General features: G+C 40.3%; 2 protein-coding genes across 5 annotated transcripts; one reads left to right on the top strand and one right to left on the bottom strand.

Annotated features, from left to right (window-relative positions):
- Window positions 1-3,696: 3,696 nt before the first annotated feature.
- wdr44 (WD repeat domain 44) lies at window positions 3,697-13,598 on the top strand. Of its 3 annotated transcripts, none has more exons than XM_071460509.1 (20): window positions 3,697-4,202; window positions 5,078-5,111; window positions 6,208-6,291; window positions 6,638-7,256; window positions 7,935-8,083; window positions 8,200-8,295; window positions 8,420-8,556; window positions 9,121-9,204; window positions 9,320-9,426; window positions 10,162-10,313; window positions 10,420-10,558; window positions 10,665-10,729; window positions 10,876-10,992; window positions 11,109-11,231; window positions 11,336-11,527; window positions 11,660-11,761; window positions 11,872-11,987; window positions 12,127-12,254; window positions 12,369-12,503; window positions 12,592-13,598. In XM_071460509.1, exons 1-20 carry the CDS (start codon window positions 4,126-4,128, stop codon window positions 12,678-12,680), a joined length of 2,745 nt encoding a protein of 914 aa, XP_071316610.1. In that variant the 5' UTR covers window positions 3,697-4,125; the 3' UTR covers window positions 12,681-13,598. The 3 variants fall into 3 exon arrangements, with proteins under 3 accessions (XP_071316610.1, XP_071316611.1, XP_071316612.1); XM_071460510.1 differs by having other exon boundaries at window positions 3,987-4,202; window positions 7,953-8,083; XM_071460511.1 differs by lacking the exon at window positions 3,697-4,202 and adding an exon at window positions 4,927-4,977.
- Window positions 13,599-13,706: 108 nt separating this feature from the next.
- Window positions 13,707-23,562, bottom strand: LOC139607551 (U2 snRNP-associated SURP motif-containing protein). Of its 2 annotated transcripts, none has more exons than XM_071460512.1 (24): window positions 23,421-23,562; window positions 22,324-22,408; window positions 21,976-22,087; window positions 21,631-21,740; window positions 21,419-21,486; window positions 21,203-21,318; window positions 21,049-21,113; window positions 20,803-20,968; window positions 20,513-20,712; window positions 19,842-19,885; window positions 18,358-18,462; window positions 18,203-18,269; window positions 17,838-18,007; window positions 17,578-17,740; window positions 17,377-17,456; window positions 17,200-17,287; window positions 16,973-17,101; window positions 16,661-16,850; window positions 16,295-16,375; window positions 16,151-16,214; window positions 15,891-16,038; window positions 15,369-15,479; window positions 14,193-14,371; window positions 13,707-14,094 (listed from the first exon to the last, which is right to left on the bottom strand). In XM_071460512.1, the coding sequence occupies exons 2-24, from the start codon at window positions 22,399-22,401 to the stop codon at window positions 13,974-13,976; spliced, it is 2,655 nt and encodes an 884-aa protein (XP_071316613.1). In that variant the 5' UTR covers window positions 22,402-22,408; window positions 23,421-23,562; the 3' UTR covers window positions 13,707-13,973. The 2 variants fall into 2 exon arrangements, with proteins under 2 accessions (XP_071316613.1, XP_071316614.1); XM_071460513.1 differs by lacking the exon at window positions 23,421-23,562 and adding an exon at window positions 23,144-23,183.
- Between the last annotated feature and the right edge of the window lie 93 nt (window positions 23,563-23,655).

Genomic DNA, 23,655 nt, shown 5'->3' with positions numbered 1-23,655 from the left:
AACTCAAACTGGAGGACTTTCTCATGATGATCAACATGAGCACCCTGTGAAGCTAGTGCTTGGTGGAGTGAGTCTGTCTGCTGGATCCATAATGGCCAGATTGATCTGTAACATTTGTTTTAAATTTCTGGATCCAGAAACAGATAATGAGACTCTGAGGCAGTGTGAAAGGTATTTTAATAGTGAAAGGGTTGTGTGGAGATGCATGGAGATGATGGGTCTGAGACAGGAGAAGGCAGGCCGGAGAAGTAGGGACTGAGGCTGGAGAGGTTGGGAGTTTTTGCAGGGACAGGAAGGACAGAGTGTGAGATATTGCTGGAGACAGAGCGAGAGAGATGGTGAGGATGGAGCGAAGGGAAGAAGAAGGTGGAGACTTGAAATGGCTGGAGATACACAGCATGGTGGCTTGAGGGAAATGGAGTGAAGGTCTGGCACTGCCTGAAGTCCCGGGACACATGAGAAACAAAGTTAACGAGGCACACATGGAAATACACAAGTAATAACTCAAGTAAAGCAATACTGAGCAACCAAGAGCAATACTACCACACTGATTGGCTGAGCAACCTGGCGATGAGTGAAAGGGTGACAGACATGTTACAATTAGAGAAGGTATCTACAGAATGACATGAGTTGCTAGCCTTTAACATGAGGCCTTACTACCTAACAGGGGAATTTGTCACATGCTATCGCAATAACAGTAAACATCCCTTTTTTTTCTCCCTTTTTTTCAGAAAACATCCCTCGTTCTTACGCCAACACAGCTGGTGACATCATCAACACCACCATAAAAACTGCACCCACGGGCCCTCCTCCTCATCTCTGGAGACTTAAATCCTGCCTCCCCGTCCTCCACTCTGCTCACATTTACTCAATATGTCATGTCAACCAGAGATAATAGGACACTGGACTTGTTATGTGCTAATGTCAAAGGGGCATACAAGTCATTTACACCTACAGGCTACAGGCTACAGTAATACTGCCATAGAGGATTATGCCCATATTGTCTCAATATCTTGTTATCAGTCAAATGACTATTACATGACAGACTGGAGCCAGTAATTCAACCATTTTACATCTGGCTTTCACAGAGAAACATGGTGTATTGATGGAAGAAGTGATTTACATTCAGAGTTGATACTGAAAAATAAACAGTAAATTATTGTAGAATTTTTGATTTAGATTTAATTTGATTTAGCTATTGAGTGCCCCCCCCACACACAACGAGATCCTGTGTTGTACATGGCTGTCTGTGTTTTTCATCTCACTTAAACAATAGGACTCACATCTAAGCTTCCCTTTTTTCATGTCTTGATACTACTTCAACTGCTTCTTCATGCAAATTCAAGCCAGCAACGAAGTTTAGCTTCAGCTTATGCAGAAGGCAGCAATCCCACTGCAAATTCCTCAGAAATTGTACTTTCTAGTTATTAGAATGACATTATTTACATCATTACTTTTGCGATCAATATTCAACCTAAGCTTGATGACATTAAAGCAACTACAGTCTCATTATAATATGACCAAAACAAAATAATGTATGCATTCATTAAAATGCACTGAGGCTCTTTCAATAATCACTCCTCTACCACCTCCACCTTTTTATCCCCTCAAATCATCAGTTAAATTGCAAGCTTATTATTAATCAACTGATGCATTGATCTGGAACAAAGAGTGCTTTGATTAAATAAAAACAGACTTCAAAATTCAGTGGACATGGTCCTGAACTGTTCTGCAATTTTTTTATAGTGCCTGCCTAAATCATGTGTGAATAAGTGGGACCTGCAGCTGCTAATTTATGTGCATGTTTTACCATGTAATTCTCACCTTATGTACTGCACTTGCAGTTAAAGAAGGATCCAGCTGACACCAGTATGTATTTACATTTTCTAGTATAATTAAAGTTTCGAACCAGAAGGTCACTCACAGAATGCAGACCTCTGTGAGTGGCCCTCGGGTTGCAAAGGAACATGGAGCAGGAAGAAGCAGAATAAGGTCTCTTTATTTAGTATACAAGGGCTTGTAGAGATGATAAGCTGAATGTGGGAGATATGAGAAGCTTAAATGTAACATGGAGATTTGGTGCTTGGCAGGCAAGGAGGGAGTGTTTGAACTGTGAATTAAATACTGATACAGTCCAGGACCCAAGAAGAATCGAGGAAGAAAATTTTACATAAGGAAGGGCACCAACAGCAGTCGTTCACCAAGATCCTGAATTACAGAGTAGAGGTTAAGAGTAGAGCTGACTAACAGAGGTATGATAATGAATAAATAGATAATGAATAGATTCATCAACAGCTACAGTCCTGCTCAAAATTATCGGCAGCTCTGAATTTCAAGTACGTAATTCAGAATATCTTCAGAAATAAATGCAAATAAACCAATTATGCATGAGTATAATTTTTCATAAAATGCCCAAGGTTACATGAAAAAAAAAACTTGCATAGCAGTGAAACAATTTAAACACAAAATGTATCACTAATGTTTGGTTGCTATCTAGAAGCCTCTTGCACCTGCTGGTAGTTTCTGACGCTCCTCCACTGCCGTGCATCCAAGCTAGTGATGCAACAGTAATTGTTGCAATGGCTGTTCCAGCTCTTTTCAAAGTTTTCAATGGGGTGATGGTCAGGACTCATTGCTGCCCAGTTTAAAACAGTCCATCTTTTCCTTTTCAACCATTCTTTTGTGCTGCTGGATGAGAGTGGGCTGTTGTCCTGCTGAAAGACCCAAGACCTTCGCCTCAAACCAAGTTTTCTGTCATGCACACATTTTGCTCTAAAAAGCCTTGTAAATCTTCTGATTTCATTATTCCATTGATACGTGTATTGCCTCTAGCCCCACAGGCAACTAAGCACTCCTACAGCATGATAGAGCGTCCACCCTCATTTGAACATTATCCCCAAAACACTGTGGCTTATCTATCTATGAAAGTTTTGCAAACACTAGACTCTTGCTTTTCAACTGCATTTCTTTCAATAGCGGTGTCTTCCTGAGATTCTGGTTTGAGTAATTGTACCCAGGGTGCATTTTGTTTGTGTAAATTCATTATTATGTAAAGTCTTTTTCTTTTTCTTTCTTAGTAACCATGGACATTTTATGAAAATATTCAAAATTGGTTCATTTGCATTTACTTCTGAAGATAATCTGAGTTACACATGTGAAATTCAGGGATGCCAGTCATTTTGATCAGGACTGTAGATATTGTACTTATAAACTTCAAGTTTAGATATACAGAGCCAGACTTTTATAAATCTGCATTGCTGATATTATTTGACAGTTTTAGTGCATCACAGAGGTATTGCCATGAGTGCATATGTATGCCAATAAGTAAGAAGAAACTGCACTGCAGAAATGCCAAATATATGTTTTCCTTATGAAAATAATTATTCATGTTATGTGTTTATGTTAAAATCTATATAGGTTTCTGCTTCACAGATCTCAGATTTCAGTGATCAGCTTCTCATCCTTGGACAATGTTCTTCCAGCCTTTGAAAAATATTGCAGCTAACGTATTCTTTGGATGTAATGAATATCTCCCTGCTCAGCATCTCAGGGCGCTTGACAGCCTATGCCCGTTTTGGATCATCAGTAGCGGGCAGTCTCGAAGCGAAGTCATCCCCAGCTGCCGTGACGCTGAAGCAGAAGAAGAAGGGCGTCTGCGCCCCGCCCTTTGACTCAACCTAGCTGGGATGTATTTTTTGTGGTGCTGGTTTGTTTATGACGCGGTCCACTGGCCCCGGTAGCTTGACAGCTGAACAAGTGTATGCCATTGTAAAACCGCGCTTTTGGTGTGTGCTTTCATGGGATGTGCCTTGCGCGAATGTGACAGATTTAAAATAGGGGTGAAAGCTAGTTAGCAGTGGGTGTTGCTCAGCCGTACGACCAGATTGCATTTGTTAGCCTAGCAACTGGCTAGCATACTTTGACGTTATGGCGTGACGTTAGACTGGAAAGTGGTTGTTGACGACGCCCGGGCCAAACATTTTAAATTATAATATTAGTATCGAGGAGGCAGTATATATAGAGAGAAGCACATGTGTGCAACACTTAAGTCATTCGCAGGTTAGGCTTGTAGACAGCTGCCTGGCAACTAACTTAAATTAGCTAGCGGGCTAAATTCACGTTAGCATGGCGTCAGATACAAGTGACACCGAGGAATTCTATGATGCTCCTGAGGACGTCAATTTTACTCCTTCTCCAAAAGTGTAAGGAAACACACTTCTGTTATAGTACATTTGATAAGACTGACATCTGCTTGTTTTATCTCATGTGCCGTACTAAAGTACTTACATGGACAAACTTAGCATGGACAGCTAACTGGTGAACGTTAAATCTGCTATCTGTTTAAATAACGTTAACTCAGCTGTTTCTAAGAGGAGGCTGGTTGAAATAATAAACGATTAAAATGTGTGGTGCAGTGTCACACAGTGGGTCTTTTCGCCAGCTGTTTGACAGTGCAGGGAAGGTCTGCCCCAACATACAAGTCACATGATGTTATTCCTCAGATCTCGGGACTGTGGGATAAGGTTTGTTTGGAACAGGTTCCGGTGAAAGCAGAAACCAAGATGCAACTCAACAGTTTCCATTCAAACACACTGTGTATTGCCACACCAAAAAGATATTACTGGCTGTCATGATTGGAGCATGGGGCTCTGTCTGGTGCACCATTGAAATGTTCCAATATATTTAGTAATGTTAGGAAATAGAACCAGTTCATGATAGATAGATAGATAGATAGATAGATAGATAGATGTAAGAAAAGTAGACTCCTACTGTGCTTGTTGGACTCTGTTATATCTCTTACATTTTAAAAGTTAACTGGTGGAAATGTTAAGTAAATATGAAAGGTTGAGGCTACCCTGTAAATATATTTTGTAATTTGACATACAAGGTGTTAATCATTAATCATTCAGAACACAGCTGAATCATTCTTTCAGACTTAAGTAGTTGTTAGCAACCTCATCTAGAAATGGAGTGGGGGTAAAATTTGGTTTTGTATTAGATTTGTTTTTAGGATGCTGCATTTTAAACATTGGCTGTCATTGCATTTTTAAACCTTACCCCTTTGTGTTTTTTTTAGGTCACCTGCAAAGTTTGTCATTCCTTCGCCTAAGGTATGTTTATCTAAACCCAGGCACTGTTGAAACAAGGCAGTATGTGTGAGCCGAGTTGTCACCAGTTTGAAAGTTATCAAGGCTTGAAAATGCAGTGTATACATAGGGTTGGATTTTATTTAAATTTTCATGTTGGAATCCTTCCAAATCCTTTATAGAATCTATTGCAGTTATTTTTGTCTGATAGAATATATCTGATTGTGTTTGTTGTTTGCAAAATGACTGCCTTTGCTAATTAAAAAAAGTTTGTCAGACTTAGACATGAATTTATCTTGGCATTCTACCAGATTCTGGTACCAATGGCAATTGGAATCCAACTCTACTAATATAATACAATTAAGTGTTTGGATATCTAGAGGCGACTGCAGTGTTTATAGAAATTCTCTGTGAAGTTGCCCTTAAAGTGACTACAACTTAAGATATTGGTAACCTGCCTGAAAACATTACAGCCTGTTCAGTAATGAGTCATTAACTGCAAATATTCAGCTCTTTGCCATGATGCCTGTCTCTGTCTTGGGTAAGCCAGTCCTGCCTTTGTGACAGCTAGGAAAATGTAAATGAAATGGAAATGGCTCATCTGTTTTTTTTTGCTCTGCCTGCCCTTCCCACAGACAGTTACAACTGAAATTCAAATTACGCTTGCTCATGAGAGATTGCAAATAAGATCTACACAATAGGTAACTGATATTGGAACGGACCCAGGAGTGATGCTTGATCACAGACCTGCATTAGCCCCACACCTAAAATCAGCAAAATGCACTGAAAACATAGATTTTGAAGCAAAAGGAAATTGTGTAATGGAACAGTGTTTCACGCAAGGATAAGATCAGTGTAAAGACCTTCGAATAGACGTCAAGTAAGTCACGGTATTCACCCTTGTGGCAAGCAGACCACATCTAATGAAAAAAGACCAATTAAAAAGTTAGCAGGACGAGAGAACTATGGAAAATTAAAGGAAATGTACTCATTAAACATAAATCTCTTTAGTTAGTGACTGCTGCTCGACAAATAGGTTTCACTCAGTCTGGATTTTCCTGATGAGCCTTGACATAAATCAAAGCTGGTTTGTGACTTTTGTTATTTCCTATGTGAACAGCTTTCACAGAGATCAGTTAACGCTGTACAGGAGGTGAGCTGCGGAGCGGCCACATCTGAGACTCAGCAGGATGATTCCCTACAAGTAATGGTTTTCTCTGTTATAGCACATACTCTCATATTTTTATTTTGTATGAAAAATGTAAGTCAGTGTGAATCTAATAGATGTCAGGGGGTCAAAGTGTGCCAAATCTGTGATGATGTGTTTAAGAAATGGCATATCCTGCAGTGTGTCCTTTGCTGTAACATCCAGGTTTTATGTGGGTTTCATTCATGTTCTGACTTTTTGTTTTGTGATAACTGCTGTGAAAAGAAAGAGAGAAATGGTACGGACAACAACATATTCATTTGTAGCTGAGCTAGACATGGGAACTTGTAGCATAGTTACTATATTGTTAAATTACATAACTGTTATTTTCTCTTCCTCACAGATCATTGATAGCATCATTGAGGAGAGTCAAAAAGGAAGTGCTGGGGATGTTGGTGAAGTGGCTCAGCTGTTAGATCAGCTACATGTTGATGTAAGAGAAGAGCCTGAGCTAAAGGAAGAGATTAATGCTCAGGAAGTTCCTGAGGAGGTAGCAGCGCCGGCTGTCGAACCTCAGCTTGTTGAGAGGCAAGAGGAACAACAGGAAAGTGCAGCAACAAATGGAGCATGCTCTGTACCTGCCCCTGAACCCACAGATGTCCCCGGGCCATCAGCTGGGTCACAAGAACATGTTCAGCCTCCAGACATCACCAGCACCATAGGGCAGAGTCGGCCATATGGAGCCGTTGCGGTAGCAGAGGGAGAGCAGGATCAGAGACCTGCAGATATCTTAGACCAGGTCCCATTCACAGAGAGGCCGGCTGACTCAGACTCCTCTGGGCCTACAAAACCCCCACGTCAATTCACAGTGGAGCCAGACATTGTAGCCAGCACTAAGAAGCCTCCTCCTTCACGCCCACCCCCTCCTAGTGGAGGTCCTCCACCGAGACCGCCTCCCCCTTCTTGGCAGGGTCTACCTTCCAAGAAGTCTCAGGAGTGTCTGAGGCCAAGTGGACTGGAAGGTAGAAAAGACTGTACAGTTAATGACACTTAATTGATGAGTGTAACCATGACACATGTGTTTTGAAATGAACTGGATTAGTAACTGTTTTAAATCGTTTGACATTGCTATAAGTTACATCCCTTAGAGCAATAGTTTTTTTTCCATGTCCTTGTTAGGTGAGCATAAGCCTACATGTTTTGCTCTTGATTTACTTGTATTGGGCATTGCAAAGCATGAGAGACTGAATGACAAGCCTGTTACCACCAAGTGTGAATAGTGTTTTAAATGTATAAGGAATGGCTTGAAGCACAGAAAAATAGTGAACAGAAAGAAACCAAAGGTAAAACATTTGACACACATTTACCTTAACACCCACTGTTCAGACTGATATCATTTTAGAAAGTCAAGTGTTTAAGGGTTATGTGTCATCTCACATCTTTTTCTATAGACAACTAGTAAATAGTAACCTTTTGTTCAAAGGGAAAATGGGCTTGGTATACTGGCCACTGGTATACACTTGAATTTCCACAAATATGTGCTTCAAAGAATTAAGAGAGCAGCTCACAGCGTCTCCTCCTCTGTAGAGAAGGTTTTACTTATCACAACCATCTAGGCAAAATGTCTTTAATTATTATGCTTTATCAGCTACGATGACTTTTTCTGATGAAGTGTTGTGTACTGTTGTATGATTGCTCAGTGTCTGTGGTCAATCCAGTCAGCGGTGATGCTCTGGAGCCCTCTGGTCTGGTGTCTCCGAGCAGCACAGTGAGGTGTTTAACCAAAGAGCTGCAGCATTCCTTGGATCTGGCAAGTGCCACCAGTGGGGACAAGGTGGTGACAGCACAGGTTAGTGAGGTTGATCTCCTTTTGTTGCTCATCCAGAACTGCTCAAAACTATGTATGGTGTGGCAGTTTGCTTATCTATTGTACTATTGCTCCACTGTTTGCTTGTATTTTCTTAGGAAAATGAGGATGAACAGGCCTCATCTCAGAGTGGAGGAGCAACTCCAGGCCCTCAGCGTCCGCGTTCCAACTCTGGTAGAGAATTGACAGATGAAGTAAGAGTCGTTCTGTTTCTTTTTTTTTTTGAGCTTTAATTCAAGCCATAGCACAGCGTCTTGCACATTCCTTTCCCCAACCTTCTATGCACACAATGTACATTTCTGTGTTCTCTTAAAATAGGAAATTCTGGCTAGTGTGATGATCAAGAATCTAGACACTGGTGAAGAGATCCCTCTAATCCAGGCAGAAGAGAAACTTCCTGCTGGGATTAACCCTCTCACTCTGCACATTATGAGGAGGACCAAGGAGTACATTGCGTAAGAAGAATATAATTTTTCAGTATTAGCTGCATTGTTAAATTTGATTGGTGCAGGAAGCTAGTATCATCTGTCCTATATGTTGAGAACTTTATGAGAAACCAAACGTGTTTTTAAGCCTTAATTGCTTAATTGCAATACTGATTCACACAATGAAAACTAAAGCAATCTACACAAAAAAGCCCCAAGTTGGTAGAATCAAACATTCACTGACCATGACCACTCACATCAGCACCAAATAGAAGAGACAAATGTAACCACTGGTTGTTCTTCTCAAATTAGTGAAGCAACAGACATTTGGTAGATAAGCTGAAACAGTGACAGGTTTGCACTTCAAATGCAAAAATAAGTAGTGCTTTGTCCAGTACTACATGAAAAAAAAAAGGTCAAAAGTGGATATTTTTAATCCAGACATCAAAGCTTCCAGGAAAGAGTTCTTTTCTTTGGATTAACACATAAATAAAACATTTCCCCACTGTTAAAAGCTTTTTAAAGCCTCATCATGTAAAAACAAATGGTACATTTTGTAGAGGAAGTTGATTTTGTTTTATTTTTTATTCACAGGAATGATGCAGCACAATCAGATGATGATGACAAGGCTCAGGCACCACTGTCAGACACAGACGGAGGAAAACTGAAACAGAAAACGTAAGGATTAATGACTTCCCGTAGTCTGTTGTTGGGAATTTATTTTTTTTTTTGCTCCTCCTACCACAAGATCTAATGTAAATGTAATAATTGGTTCTCGTTTATTTCTAAATAGAACCCAGTTAAAAAAATTCCTTGGCAAGTCTGTGAAGAAAGCCAAGCATCTCGCTGAGGAGTATGGAGAGAAGGCAGTCAACAAAGTAAAAAGTGTGCGTGATGAAGGTAAAAAACCACAGTCATTTGACACTTTGTGAAGATGATTATATTTTTTGGAAACACCTCAAATGTAAGCATGTTATTTGATGTAAGAAAAGTGTTGTAAAGATACTGCCCTAAACTAGATTTTACAGTGTATTCTGTTTTTTTTTTTATTTTATATTTGCCATAAAACTACTTCAGACATTGTCTTGATAGGGTGTGTGGATTTTATTTAGTAAGTATAAGTAAAACAGAACGCAGAGCACATGCAAATACAGGCTGGAGAAGAGATCTGGATCAGATTCCCATTTGTAAATGGATGGGGGCATTGAGGATTTTACAGGATAAATTGCTTAATTGTAACATTTCATTGTCCATAAATGGCAGCCGCACTGTTGCACTATTGAATCATTAAAACTCATAAAGCAATTGAATTAATGATCCAGACTATCAATTTTCCTTTGCTTAGCAAACTTTTGCTTTTGTCTCATCCGTGAATCTTGATGTATTCACTATGTGTGGATTTATAAAACGTAATATGATAACTCTATATATTTCCTGAGGAATCCAACATAAATACATTGTTTTACTGTTGAAAGTGTGGCAGTTAGATCTTGAACAAGCTCTACATAATAATTGTTAAATTTCTCAGACTGTGAGCTGCTATAATGTCGGCACATGCTTATGAAATATTAATACTCCTGCTGCTGGGGAGGCTTTGATAATCTCAGTTACACTTTTTGTTTTGGGTTGGCTCAGTGTTTCATACAGATCAGGATGATCCGTCATCAAGTGACGATGAGGGTATGCCTTACACCAGGCCTGCCAAGTTCAAGGCAGCACACAGCTTCAAGGGTCCCTTTGACTTTGATCAGATTAAAGTTGTGCAGGACCTGAGTGGAGAACACATGGTAAGAGAATTTCAATTTTTTATTTATTTTCTCTTTTGTTAATGTTTTTAAGAGAAGACGTGCACCAATGAATGCTCATGTTACAGCATCTTTGTCTTGTCCTCAGGGGGCCGTTTGGACAATGAAGTTCTCTCACTGTGGGAGGCTGCTGGCAACTGCAGGCCAAGATAATGTGGTTCGCATCTGGGTCTTGAAGACTGCCTTTGACTACTTCAATAACATGAGATTAAAGTACAACACGGAAGGTAGCCTCATCAACATCTATAAGATTTTGTGTTGTATAATGATTCATTGTTTTAATTTAGATGCTCAACTTGATGATATGAGATTCTTTTGATTTGGCTTCTCCAGGTCGAGTTTCACCTTCTCCATCTCAGGAAAGTTTATGCTCCTCTAAATCTGACACGGATCCTGGGGTGAGTGAAGTTAATTGAACACCTTTGATTTGTGCGTTGTCTGGTCATTCTTGAAAATATTAAAATATTTCTAAGGTATTGCAATGCTGTATATTTTACAGTCTTGAGGCTCCGTATTTTCATAATAGATTGTACTCTTATCCTAGGCAAGTTGTGCTCCAGAGGACCCAGACACAGAAGATAGGAATGCCCCTTTCCGTCAAGTCCCCTTCTGCAAGTACAAGGGTCACACTGCTGATCTGTTGGACTTGTCCTGGTCTAAGGTGACGGTCTTACGGCCCTATGTTCATCTTTTTGTCCATGCTCTTCACATATTTTAGCGCTTACAGTCATGGTTTTTATCACTTGTCTCACGTTTTCTCTTTTTGTCTCAATCTAGAACTTTTTCCTGCTCTCCTCCTCCATGGATAAAACAGTCAGATTATGGCACATATCCAGGAGAGAGTGTCTCTGCTGCTTTCAGCACATTGATTTTGTCACAGCCATTGCTTTTCATCCCAGAGTAAGTGGAATCACCTTGCATTATGTGTCTCAGCACAAATCAGACCACTATTCATTCTGACTCCCAGACTGTATTTATAGTAACACTCATTTCTTTTTTCCCAGGATGACAGATACTTTTTAAGCGGCTCTCTGGATGGAAAGCTACGGCTCTGGAACATTCCAGACAAGAAGGTGGCGCTGTGGAATGAGGTGGATGGCCAAACACGCCTCATCACTGCTGCCAACTTCTGCCAAAATGGGAAGTATGCGGTCATTGGCACCTACGATGGCCGATGCATCTTCTATGACACAGAGGTAACCAGTTAAGCTACTTTTTTTATGCTAATGGTGATGATTTCTGTATGTTATTATTATCATTGACATTTTATCATGACAGTAATGATTCCAGGTTGAAATGTATTTCTGTTTGTACGTACTTGTACATAGCGTCTGAAATACCACACCCAAATTCATGTGAGGTCCACCAGAGGCAGGAACAAAGTTGGACGCAAAATCACTGGTATTGAACCTCTACCTGGCGAGAACAAGGTATCATCTGATTTACACTACAGATACATATAAAGTGTGTTTGATGTTCCTACAATGAGGTATGTCAGACAGATTTAATAAATGACAAATTCCCTCCTTCCCTTTGACAGATTTTGGTGACCTCTAACGATTCCCGCATCCGCCTTTATGACCTGAGGGACTTGTCTCTGTCGATGAAATACAAGGGTTATGTCAACAGCAGCAGCCAGATCAAGGCGAGCTTCAGGTGAGGAAGATTCCCTTTCATGTAGTTTTTGCTTGAGCATTGTAAACTAACATTAGTGCCACATCTGCTATAGTCTGTTTGTATGTTGGACTACACATTTTATGCAAACACTGGTTTATTGTGGGATATCTTCCTACAGCCATGACTACTCCTTCATAGTCAGTGGCTCAGAGGATAAGTATGTGTACATCTGGAGCACTTACCACGACCTCAGCAAGTTCACATCAGTGCGACGAGACCGCAATGACTTCTGGGAAGGGATTAAAGGTAACTGTGCTGTGTGTTGATCAACAAACAGCATTTTACTGTAACTACCTGTCTAATTAATGTGTTACCTTTGATTGAAATGTCACTAAAAGCTTCACTTACTGTATCTTGCAGCACACAACGCAGTGGTCACCTCAGCCATTTTTGCACCCCACCCAGGCCTTATTGTTCCACAAGAAACTGGAGCAGAGAAACCAGAGGCAGAGTGCAAGAGCCTGGACTCCACAGACTCAGAAACCATACCCTCAGGTATGTTTGCTTAAACTCATTCATGTACAGATTTTAATGACACCAGTACTGTCATTCCAGTGCTATCAAATTGTACTGTCCTTTGCAGGTGCCCTTAAGACAGATCACACGGAGGTTCTTCTCTCTGCGGACTTCACTGGAGCCATCAAAGTTTTCATCAATGTAAAAAAGTACTGAGCGGGTCAGAGGTTGTTGGCTCTTCACTTTCAGGCCTGTCTGTTGAACATTGGTCCAGAAGATACAGGACAGCCCGTCAGGAGTCATCCATTGTCACCCAACTACCTAATGGTTATTGCTCTGAGACAAAGAGCTGTCTGTAGCTTTTTCAGGATAATAGGGACCTTAAAATAGAAGATGAGAAGAAATGGACTCTACAAAGCAGAACATGGTGTGATTCCCTGTCACATTACTATTTTTTATCTTTAATACCAAGCAACTGTGAATGGTTTGGCATCAAGAAAAAAACCAGAGCCCAGAAATGCCAAGCATGTGTGGTTTGAGCAGAAACAAAATCTGTTCAGATATGTACTGTATGTGTAAACTCACAGCTGTAAGGTCAAGACTGAGTATAGCTGGAAGGCTATTTGTAACGGTATGGGCATTACTAGTTAGTTTTGCTCCCACATTTCAGAAAAATTACATTAACTCCTACAAAGTGCAAGACACTGTCCTAATGTCAGTCACAAATTTTAATGTGTCTTGTGTAAAGAGATGTAACCATTTGTCTGGAAATCAAAGTGGTTTTAAATGTCATTTACAAACTATTTGTGCCTATGAAATCTAGATTGCTTTTCTAATTTCAACTTCTCAAGCTTTCCTCTAAAATATATCAAACATTTCAGCAGATGACAGCAACTATACGGTACAGGAAATCTGTATACAGTTACTAATGATTAGGGCTGGGTATCTTAAATTTTTCAGAAACAGTACTGGCTCTTAAGTACTTTTGATACATTTCTTTGATCAATGAAAGCACATTTCATTATATAAAATAGTATTGTAAATTTACTGTGTAACATTGCATACTTACTGCTTTTGTAAACAGAACCAAATGATGCTCTATTAATTTCCTCAATAAAAATCGACACAAAAATGTTTGTTGATAACCTTTTTTTTCCACTTTGGAAAATCAATAATTTAATAGAGAGACCGTATAAATATCTTTTTGATACCTGGCCCTATCAATCATGTCCTCCAACACACTTTCATCACCAACAGGGATTTATTTAGTGTCAGAACTTTGCAGCAACATTTCTGGTTATGATTTTAAAAACAAACATTAAAACAAAAATATATTTAATTAGTTACAGTGTTCAAACTTCATCATACAAAAGGGTGCCGAATCTTGCATGGCTAGTGTAAGTTGGGACCAAGAGAGCAGACGTCAGTCTGTTCAAAGGGCACTGCAGGAGTGCATTGTCTAACCCATGGACACCAGCAAGCTAATGGATGACAAGGTCCAAAGTAGAGTCAATGTCTGCTCTTCTTTGTCTTTTTGTGGGAGCGGTGTGGTGACCGTGACCTGGACTTCCTTGCCTTCCGGTCTGGAGATGGTGATCGGGAACGTTTGGACCATTTAGGAGACCTTGTCCTGTTAAATGGGTAGAACAAATTATAATAGAGTAGCTTCAAGAACAACAACCAGGGTGAATGCTTTGGTGTGTTTCAAAAACATCTCATGGCACTTGCCTTAAAGGAGAGATGCTCCTCGACTTTCGAGTCTGGTCATCAGACTCTCTACTCCGTCCTTGTTTTCTGTCCCCATCTTCACTTCTTTTGCTCCTTTCTTTGTCCCTTCTCTCCTCCTTTGACCTGTCTTTGGACTTTGATGTTGATCTCTCATTCTTTTCTTCATCTTTTTCAAACTCCTATAGTAGACAGGGTAAAACATCCCAATGTAGTCAGATGGCGGCTTCTATGCCCATTTAAGATGCAAAACACCACTGAACTGGCTAGTAGAACACAAACCCACTGGTTTGCACCCAATAGCCCACAGATTGTCCACAAGGGGGCACTGTTTGGTCAACGTCAGAGCAGTTCAACGAACGCTTACCTGTTCCACCTACATTAATGGAAAGTAGCTGGATTTCAGGCCTGCAGATGTATACTTATCAACACTGACACCTACACGTTAAAGTCATAATTTTTATAGATGCTGTTTTCTTTCTTTCTCAAAAATCCACCATTCAGTTCACTCAGTGAAACCACTAATGTACTAGCACTTTGTCAGTCCTTGCTAACCCCCTGGTTTCTTCTTTGGAACATAGTTCTTCAAACTAACTTCAAGGAAAAAACACATGATGATGCTTGAGGCAGCAAAAACTTTGTTCTTACTTAAATATTCAACAGAAACTGTACTCTAGTAAACAAAACATCAATTTTGCATGTGTAACGTGTAAAATACAATCACCACACACAAACAGCAGCTAGAAAAAAGAACTAGCTAGACTTTACGTCACTGTAGATGGTGCACAGGGGAGAGAATCTGCAGATCTGAAACTGCTAGCCCTGTGGCTGTGCAGTTTCACATTGAGTGTGTCTGGTTTTGAATGCTTTACATCAGTAACACTGTTCATTACGGTTACCAATTGATATTCTAATTTTAATGTACGCAACTAATAACAAGCACTTTTGTAATTTTTTTTCCTCAATTTTTCACGATTAAAGAAATACTTCTATTACACATCAGTGATGGTTGCAGTTTTGCTTTAAGGGCCCCTCACTGCAGAATAAATACTGGGTGTTAATAATAACTGTGATTAACTTCCATGATAATTCAGGAAACCCCCTATTTAGGTAAAGGCTAAAATAAAACATGTGATATGAATTCAAAGCTGTGCTAATAGAAGCTGTCCAGTAGCCCACCTTCTGTAGCAGTTTGTTCCTGTAGTGCTCCACTTGTTGTTGTATGCTCATTTCAGACTTTCTTGACCTCTTTCCAGATTCCAGCTCATCTTGGATCTTCATAACTTTAACCTGTGCAAGATCAGTTCAATCAGTTCTACATATTTATTCTCTCTTTTCTTCACATATTTAAATAATAGTTGAAGATGAAGGGAGGCAGCCAACCATAGTCTCTAATGTGAATTGGTGTGAGGGAATTTGAATGTGCTAATACAGTTATGGCTCTAATTGTTCTATTCAACAACTGGGGAAAATTAAAAATCACAAGAACACTACATTTTAATGCTGTCTTTCTTCCAAGATTAAATACTGTATACTTCTGGCTTAAACGGGATATTGAGGTGAGCATGGCAAGAAGCGAGACTTTCAAAAGTTGATTGATCTCAACCACATGATGACAAAAACACAGACTTTCAAACACTGTTTTCAGCCAATCTAACCAAGATAAAAATAGACAAAGACTTCTGAGAGATGTGCACTTGCCTCCAGCTCTCTCAACCTCTTCCTTTTGCTCTCAGACATCTGAAAACTTCTGAGGGAGCTCTGGAAGTCTGCACTGTCATATTTGGACGGACTGGAGGAGTCATCACTGCTGTCACTGCTGTCCTCATCTCCATCCTGGGAGTTGACACTGTCACCATAAGGGAGAGGAGCACTATAAATTTCCATACCATTTGACTGTTCATGTATACTGTGCATGCTTTTCACAGATGGTGCATTGAAACCAACCACAGGAGTCTTACCTTACATTCACTTCATCTTCACTGTCTTGTTCCACCACAGTGTCCCACTTCGACTCAGCCTTGGCTGAGAGAGAAAGGGGAAAGATGAGCAAGACCACAAAGAGCAGGGTGATACGATACAAAGCGCATCTTGACCTGATTTACCTTGAGAAAATGTCGCTGTGTCACTTGACTTCTCCCACTTTGACAAAGGCACTCTGGAGAGAGGAACATTGCTGTCATCCACTGAGGAAAAAACAAAAAAAAGAGACACCTGGTCAGGGCAAGGACAGGTGATCAACTAAGTCCTTTGAGTCACACAATGATTATGGGTTATGTTTGCTATTGAATGATGTTGATGACTTTTTTTAAATCCCTGTATGAACATTCAGAATAGAGCACACAAAATAGTGCACACTCAGCTACATAAGGGGGTGGATCAGTGTATTGATTTAAAAAATAAGTGACAACAGGAACAGGAAACTGTGGACTGTGATTGAAAGATGTGCTTTTTATACGAGGTGGACTCACAGGGCATTCCATCAATGTCATCAATGGCGACTCCTAAAGGAACACCATCAATGTCATCAACAGGGACTCCATCCAGAGGGTCCCAACCCATGGGGCAGCCGTCCAGGTCATCCACAGGAGCTCTGTCCAAAGGTAGCCCATCTATAGGTGTGCTGTCCATTGGCGCACCATCAAGATCCAAGGGTACTTCCTACAAGAAGACACACAAATGCGCATACATTTGGGGTCGTCTGAACATGACCAGCTGTCCAATTTGTCAAAATTAGAAAAAGGTGATGATGTCTGTACTGAAAAGATAAATATTCAGCTCACCTCTGCTGTCTCTGTCACCTCTTCCCCTGCTTTGGCGAAGCCCAGAAAGATGTTTTGAAGGTGGATTAGATAAGGCTCGGGGTATATGGCCCAGTCTTCCCATGCTCTAAAACAACTCATGACCTTTTGCTATGGAGATAGGAGATGAAAATGTTGTTTTTCTTGTTGTTGTTATTCTTATTTTTTGGTAAATGTCCTTATGTGAGGCCAATGAAAGACGTGACTACCTTGAACTGCTCAGCCTGCAGCCTGGCTTGTATGTTTTTGTGTGCTGCATTAAGGTCTCCAAATATCTGTGTTAGCTTTGTTTCAAAACTGAGACAGAGACAGAAACACTTTAAGACTGTCAGATCGAGAAGTAACAGAAGGTGATAAATGTGCTGAAACATAATTAAGTCTCTTACTATTTACGATAATATGATGCACCAGCTACTTTGGCACATGAGTTGTGCAAGATATCTGACACGAGATACAATCTGGCAACCTGTGGGAATGAGCAAAAAAAAAAAAAAAAAAGAAAGAAAAGTTAAATATGATGTGAGAGAAATCACCTATACTTTACAAAGTAAGTTTGTTTATATGAAAACTTAATGGATGCCACTAGCCTTTTTCTGAAGGGGCGTCTGGAGCAAAGAAAAAGATTCAGTGATGTGTCCCACTACTTCCTCTGCTGCATCTGCTCGCTCCAGACAGAACAGCATGGCATTGGCAATATCTCCTCTGCTTGGACTGAGCTCTTTAAGCAACGTCTCCAGTCTCTGTCTGTGCCTGAATGATGTGTACAGAAGAATAACAGGTCTACATTCAACTACTTCAACTAAATTAACAAATATAAATGTCATTATGCGCATTATGACACACTTACTCATTTCTTAGCTGCCCTTTCTTCACCTCCTCCTCAGGGGAAGCTTCCTCCTCCACTTCTGCCCTCTCCTCACCTTTCTGCGAGTAGTTGTTTAGGACAGGTGGTCTCCATAAGGAGCCTCCGCGAAACATACGGAAATCTGTGGTTCTCCACTCTGTTGGGGACTCTCCCTGTGGGAGAGATGAAGGCCAGATACATGGATATTTACACAGAGATACGCCAGTTTCATCTATCTGGAAGGAATTCTGAGTATCCAAATCAACATGACTCTTATGAATATTCCCCATAAAAATATGATTAACAAGTAAATGATTAGTAGAGTTTTTAGTTCTTGCAGATGCAAAGGTTTTACTCCAAACACTAACCTGGAGAATTGAGAACAGTTTCCAGCGATAGTACACATGATCTTGGCTTTTGTTGTCAAAAAGAAACCTGCAAAAATAAAGAACGAGCTAAATTAACATGTACTTTATAAGATCACTTGGGAGAACACCACACGACCGGGTACAGCCGCGCTTACCTGTACTCTGGATTGTTCTTCTCCTTGTTCATAATTATGGCTTCAAACACAGGCCCTTCACGCACCACAAACTCTATCATCCTGTGAATAAGGAATAATAGATTCCTGTGTGGAAAGAGGAGTGCATCAGACCAGGGTTTGTGTCAAAACTCTCAGTGCAAACTTGTCTCTGTCTGTCAGTTGCAACATGACATCTCTAATACCTTTTTACAGTCAACTACTGGCCTGTGCAAACTGCTGGCTGACAGCTGACCCGAACAGTGTTACTGCATGTCAAATCATTCCCTATTTTAAAAATGTTGAACATCATGAGGTAACAGACCATGGGACATTCCACTCTGCAACTATACAGTTACTGCCATCTACGTGGTGCAGACACTGTGTCAGCATATTTTAATATTCCTGGGTCACTGTGTCTATAAAAGGGGTAAAAGCAATCAGTCGCAATGTCCCTTGATGAACACTGACTTTGGTTGAAAGCCCCAATCCAAAGTTGAAGCTCAGCCATTTAACCTTGATTCATGAGAAGAATCTAATTACTTTGGCTCTGCAAGACTTCAGTAAATATTGTCATTGGACTTGACAAGGTTTGTCTCAACTACAAAATTCAATTCAATTCTGTATTTCAGTTGTATGGCCACCAGATTTAAGCCTCAAAATTCACATTTTAGGATAATAACTGGATCAACATATTTAACACATACAGTGATAAATCAGCATCTGGACAACAATTCACCAAGCAGCTTCATGCTGTAGAATAGTTACTGTGGACTGGGGCTTCAGGCCTGAAAACTCTCTGAACTGGACCATCAATGAACAGTACATTCATGGAGTCTTGAGACTCATGTGTCTGATCTACCGCTGCAGTTGCATGTTCATATTAATCACTACTCTAACCTGAAACATTACCTGCTTTGATCTGTGGCACTAGCATCCAACTACCACTGAAATAATCTGACTTGGGTTAATATTAAATCTATCTGCCTTCTAGCTGTATCGGTCTGCAGTGTCTCAGCCAACCCAAGGGAAACCCAGGGCTCAAAGATGTTGGTATAAATCAATGGCTCCAACAGTCATTTACAAAGTCTATTGCTATTCACTTTTCACAATAACACTGCCTTAATATTATGTTGAAAACAACATGAATTTCCTGAGGTAATGGAACAAACTAGAAGATAAAATACTACTCACATTCATTGTATGTAAATCTGAGGCCTTAGGGACCTTTGACATCTACAATAAAAGCCCCCAGCCCCCAGCTGCAAAATGTCAAAACGTCCACCGACAATGGCAAGACTACAAAGAGTTAGAGGTGTATATTTGGATACCATGTCCTATCTGTCAAATACAATAACAGCTCTTAGGACTGGGACTTCCTGCATGACAGAATCTGTATGGATATAAGAACACTGCACCACAGCCTCTGTCCTATAACACTTGTGTGATTAACAGCTGGTCAGTCGTAGTAAGAAGAGTGTGAGTACCTTTCGGTTGGGATAACCACTTTGACTACGGCTTCGGACAGAGTCTGTTTGTGAAGTCAAATCAAATAGTGAAAATATTAAAGAGTGAGTACTTGTACAGATGAAACACTGCAGGATACATACAGCATAGAAAACGACGAAGGCATTCATAGTCAGTGAAATGGGGGGGAGGGTGACACAGCTTTATTACTCACGTAAATTGCTCTAAAATGCTTTACCATCTAAACTACCTAATAATGTTTTAAGAGCTAAAGATTTAAGAGCTAAAATCCATTAACACTTTGAATACACAGTCAAATTGTTTTTGTGCATTACCATAGCCCTGCATCCTGTAATATGGCACTACATGGACAAGGTGATCACTTCAATGAATGAACAAACATGCAACATAATCTTAACATGATTCCCATTCTTTACAGTTATTTATGGCACAGTTTTGCTTCTTAGTCCTGGATTTACTCTGAATCAGTCGCAGAACCCACTGCAGTTTGAACTGATTGCATATTAATTAAACATAAAGGCCAAGTGATGAATTTTCAGTCATCTTTTTTGAAAGGCTCATCCTTCCTTAATTTGCACTTTCAACCCTATTCACTTGCCACTAAAATATATAAGCCACATTAGAGAAAAAATGGTCATGCAGACACCCCAGAGAACAGAGACAAGTTTACCTTGTCAAGTTCCCCTTTGGACATGCCCAGTGGCTTGGTGAAGTCATTGCGGAAGCGACCCCTTGGCTGAGCATTAAAAGGCAGACCAGATGGAGGTGGCGGAGTGGCCCTCACCCCCACCGGTGTGTAGAGAGGCTGAGGTGGAATGCGAGCTGGTTTCCCCCATCCCAGCTTCATTTCAAAGCCCATAATCACTTTACCTACAATAGAAAACATAATCCCAAGATCACGCTCACTGTGGACCATAACCTCACAATAAAAGCCGAAGGGGGAGCGAGTGTCAACTGTACCATCAAGTGCAGCCAAGGCTCTCTCTGCATCCTTCCGTGTCATGAAAGCCACAAAAGCTCTGTTGGAGGTCCTGCAGCGCTCCTCATCAGTTCGTGGCCACATAATCTTCACACTGGCCAGGGGACCATACTTACCAAACTCTTTGCAGAGCATCTCCTCATTCATCTGAAAAATGATGGAAATGAATCATGAGAAATCTACTACTCTGCTCCCCTGAGCCAATTAAAGTCAGCGTGCTCCTCTACCTTTGGGCTAATGCAGCTGATGTAAAGGTTAGTGGTCATTGGCACTGTTAGGTCATCATATAATGCTGTAGGGGAAAAAACGGGATTGAGCTTAGTATGATTTATGATAATGACATTTTCAACTAATAAAACACTGATGAAGAGGGACTCTTACTTGATCGGCCTGATAATGGTATGTCCAGATCTCCATATCCTCCTCCTCCTCCTCCCCCTCCTCCGCCAGGGTCATTTTTCTTCCTTTTATGTCTTTCCTCGCGCTCTTCTTGTATTCTGAATTATTTCACATATAAAAGCAGGCTTACGTATGCCAAAAAGACATCAATGGATGAAACTGAAACACAATTTCAGGCAGATTTGCAAAAACGCTTACAGCTTAAGTTCTTCTTTGAAGAGTTCGAGATTACTCTTCTTCTTTTCTTCTGTCTTTCTTTTAAATATCTGTCAACCAGGCAGACATTGTGACCATTATTACAGCTGATTGCAAGGATATGAACAACATTCAAAAATCATTATAAATATTCGGTTTGCATTTATACTGATTTCAGTAATTATTGCACAAACATATTCCCAGTACAAACTTACAGACTTTTTACTTTCAGCAGATGATGCTGGTAAAACATTTTGGGACACAGGAACAAACTTTGTAGCGGGTCGATATAGCTTACTCTTCTTGACCTCTGCTGCTTCCTCCTCTGAAAAGAGGAGACAAATTCATGAACCTCGACATCCTAAAAGTTAATATGGTGAACTATTTCACTGCTCAGTCAGCTTGGTATTCTGTTAGTAATTATGTGTAGTTCTCTTTTTTTAATTTTAGGAACAGATAACTCAGAATTCATCTTTTGTCCAGACAGAGGAACAAACCTGAAATGTAGCTCTGTCCTATTATAAAGCTAGATTGAAAGTCATGAAATCCTAGCTGCTGACCTTTAGTTGCATTCACGATACCACCACGGACAAACGTTTTCACACTGCTTTTCTCACTGGTCTCAAATGATGCCAAGAATTCTTCAAAAACCTCTGCTGCTTTTTCTTCCTCCTACAGGGTCACACAGAAACATGCACTGTATATAGTATTTTATCCCTGACCATAGTTCACTGTGGATCAAATTCAAAATTTTAAGATCAGTGATTCGTAATATGTACTTATTTCACATTCACACATAGTTTTATTGGAAAAACAGGCATCCAAATATGCATTAGAAAATGCAGTATTACAAGTCTGAAAAAATAACTAAATAACATCTAATATTATACCATCCCCAACCTCCTTACCTTTTTCTTTAGCTGCTCTTGTTCTTTCTTCGTGAGTGTTTTGATCGGAGTGACAGGTTTTCCCTTTCTATCTGCCATGCTCAAACTGCAAAATAAAGAACATATAAAATAAAAAAAAAGGAAAGGTTACTGATAATTTAGCAAAAAATAATTTTTAAAATTAATTTAGAATGACAATGACAGACAGTTTTGGGCCCCACTGTAATTATTCAATCTGTGACATAATCCCCTCACTTTTATTATTTAACCAAGTCCTTTCTACTATACTCAGTTGTTAAAATTAAGCATATAAAACCATTTCACCCGTTTGATGTGTAAATCGCTGCACCCCCGTCAGGTCTGACATCCTTTATGTTGTGTGTATAAACTGTGCATCACTGTCAGGGTCAGTGGAGTGCAATAACCAGTGACACACCTCCCTGCTCCTCTGGGGAACAGGGCAGGGTGTTTTCGGCTGTCACCTAACTTGCATCGCTTATACACCATCCTCTCTTTGATCAAATGGAGGATAAAGGTAGTGAGTGAGGTAAACATACACAAGTACTCCTCTTTACCCACATTTATGGAAACTTGGGATTTGAATGACTGTGAGGTTAGCTATGGCCAAGCAACCCCATCACATAATGTAGCTGTTTCAACTTGATAATACCATTCAAATTACTGTCTGTGTGCTATTTTAGTCCATTTATAACTCACACACTGTTTAATAGGCCTGAATCTAACACAAGCTATCACCTCACTTTGCTAACGTTAGCTAACATTAATGTTTAGCTTAGCTAACTGACGCCGGACTCCAGTGAGATGGGAAGCTAGCGTCAACCTTTAGATGAGTAATGCTGATCACAGCCGGCATTTCTCCATCTCCCATGATCACGATGAAGCCCATAACCAATAAAGATACAAACATCCATATCTCTCCCAGTCGTTCACATCGGCTAACTCGGTATGTTACAGCGAAAATAGTTCTCGGCTAGCTAACATAACGGTCTAATGTGTTCCTCTATTGCGCCACGAAGCCCCGAGAAACCACACAAGAAATGATATTAAACCACAATGCATGCACATAGCTCCGCACCTGAGCTAAAGCTGTTACTTACAGTGTGTGTCATGCTATTGCTGCACCATTTTGGTCGCGACGACAATGGGTTTCTATCACAACATGCTAAGAGGCGTGACATCCGACTGGAGCCGTGGAGGGAGGACGCCTGCTTGGTTGGTGTGCTCGGTAATAAATTAGCCTGCCTCAGTCCTCGTTTATATTCATGAAGGAGAAATTGTCTTTCATGGAAATTTGACTTAACTAAAGTCAGATTCCTCATGTGCACACCACTT

This window comes from Trachinotus anak, unplaced genomic scaffold, assembly GCF_046630095.1.
Source record: "Trachinotus anak isolate AG129_WGS33_773 ecotype Australia unplaced genomic scaffold, CSIRO_AGI_Tana_v1 ptg000024l, whole genome shotgun sequence".
NCBI lineage: Eukaryota > Metazoa > Chordata > Actinopteri > Carangiformes > Carangidae > Trachinotus > Trachinotus anak.
The sequence above is the reverse complement of the archived record's forward strand: the minus strand, read 5'-3'. Positions and strand labels throughout refer to the sequence as shown.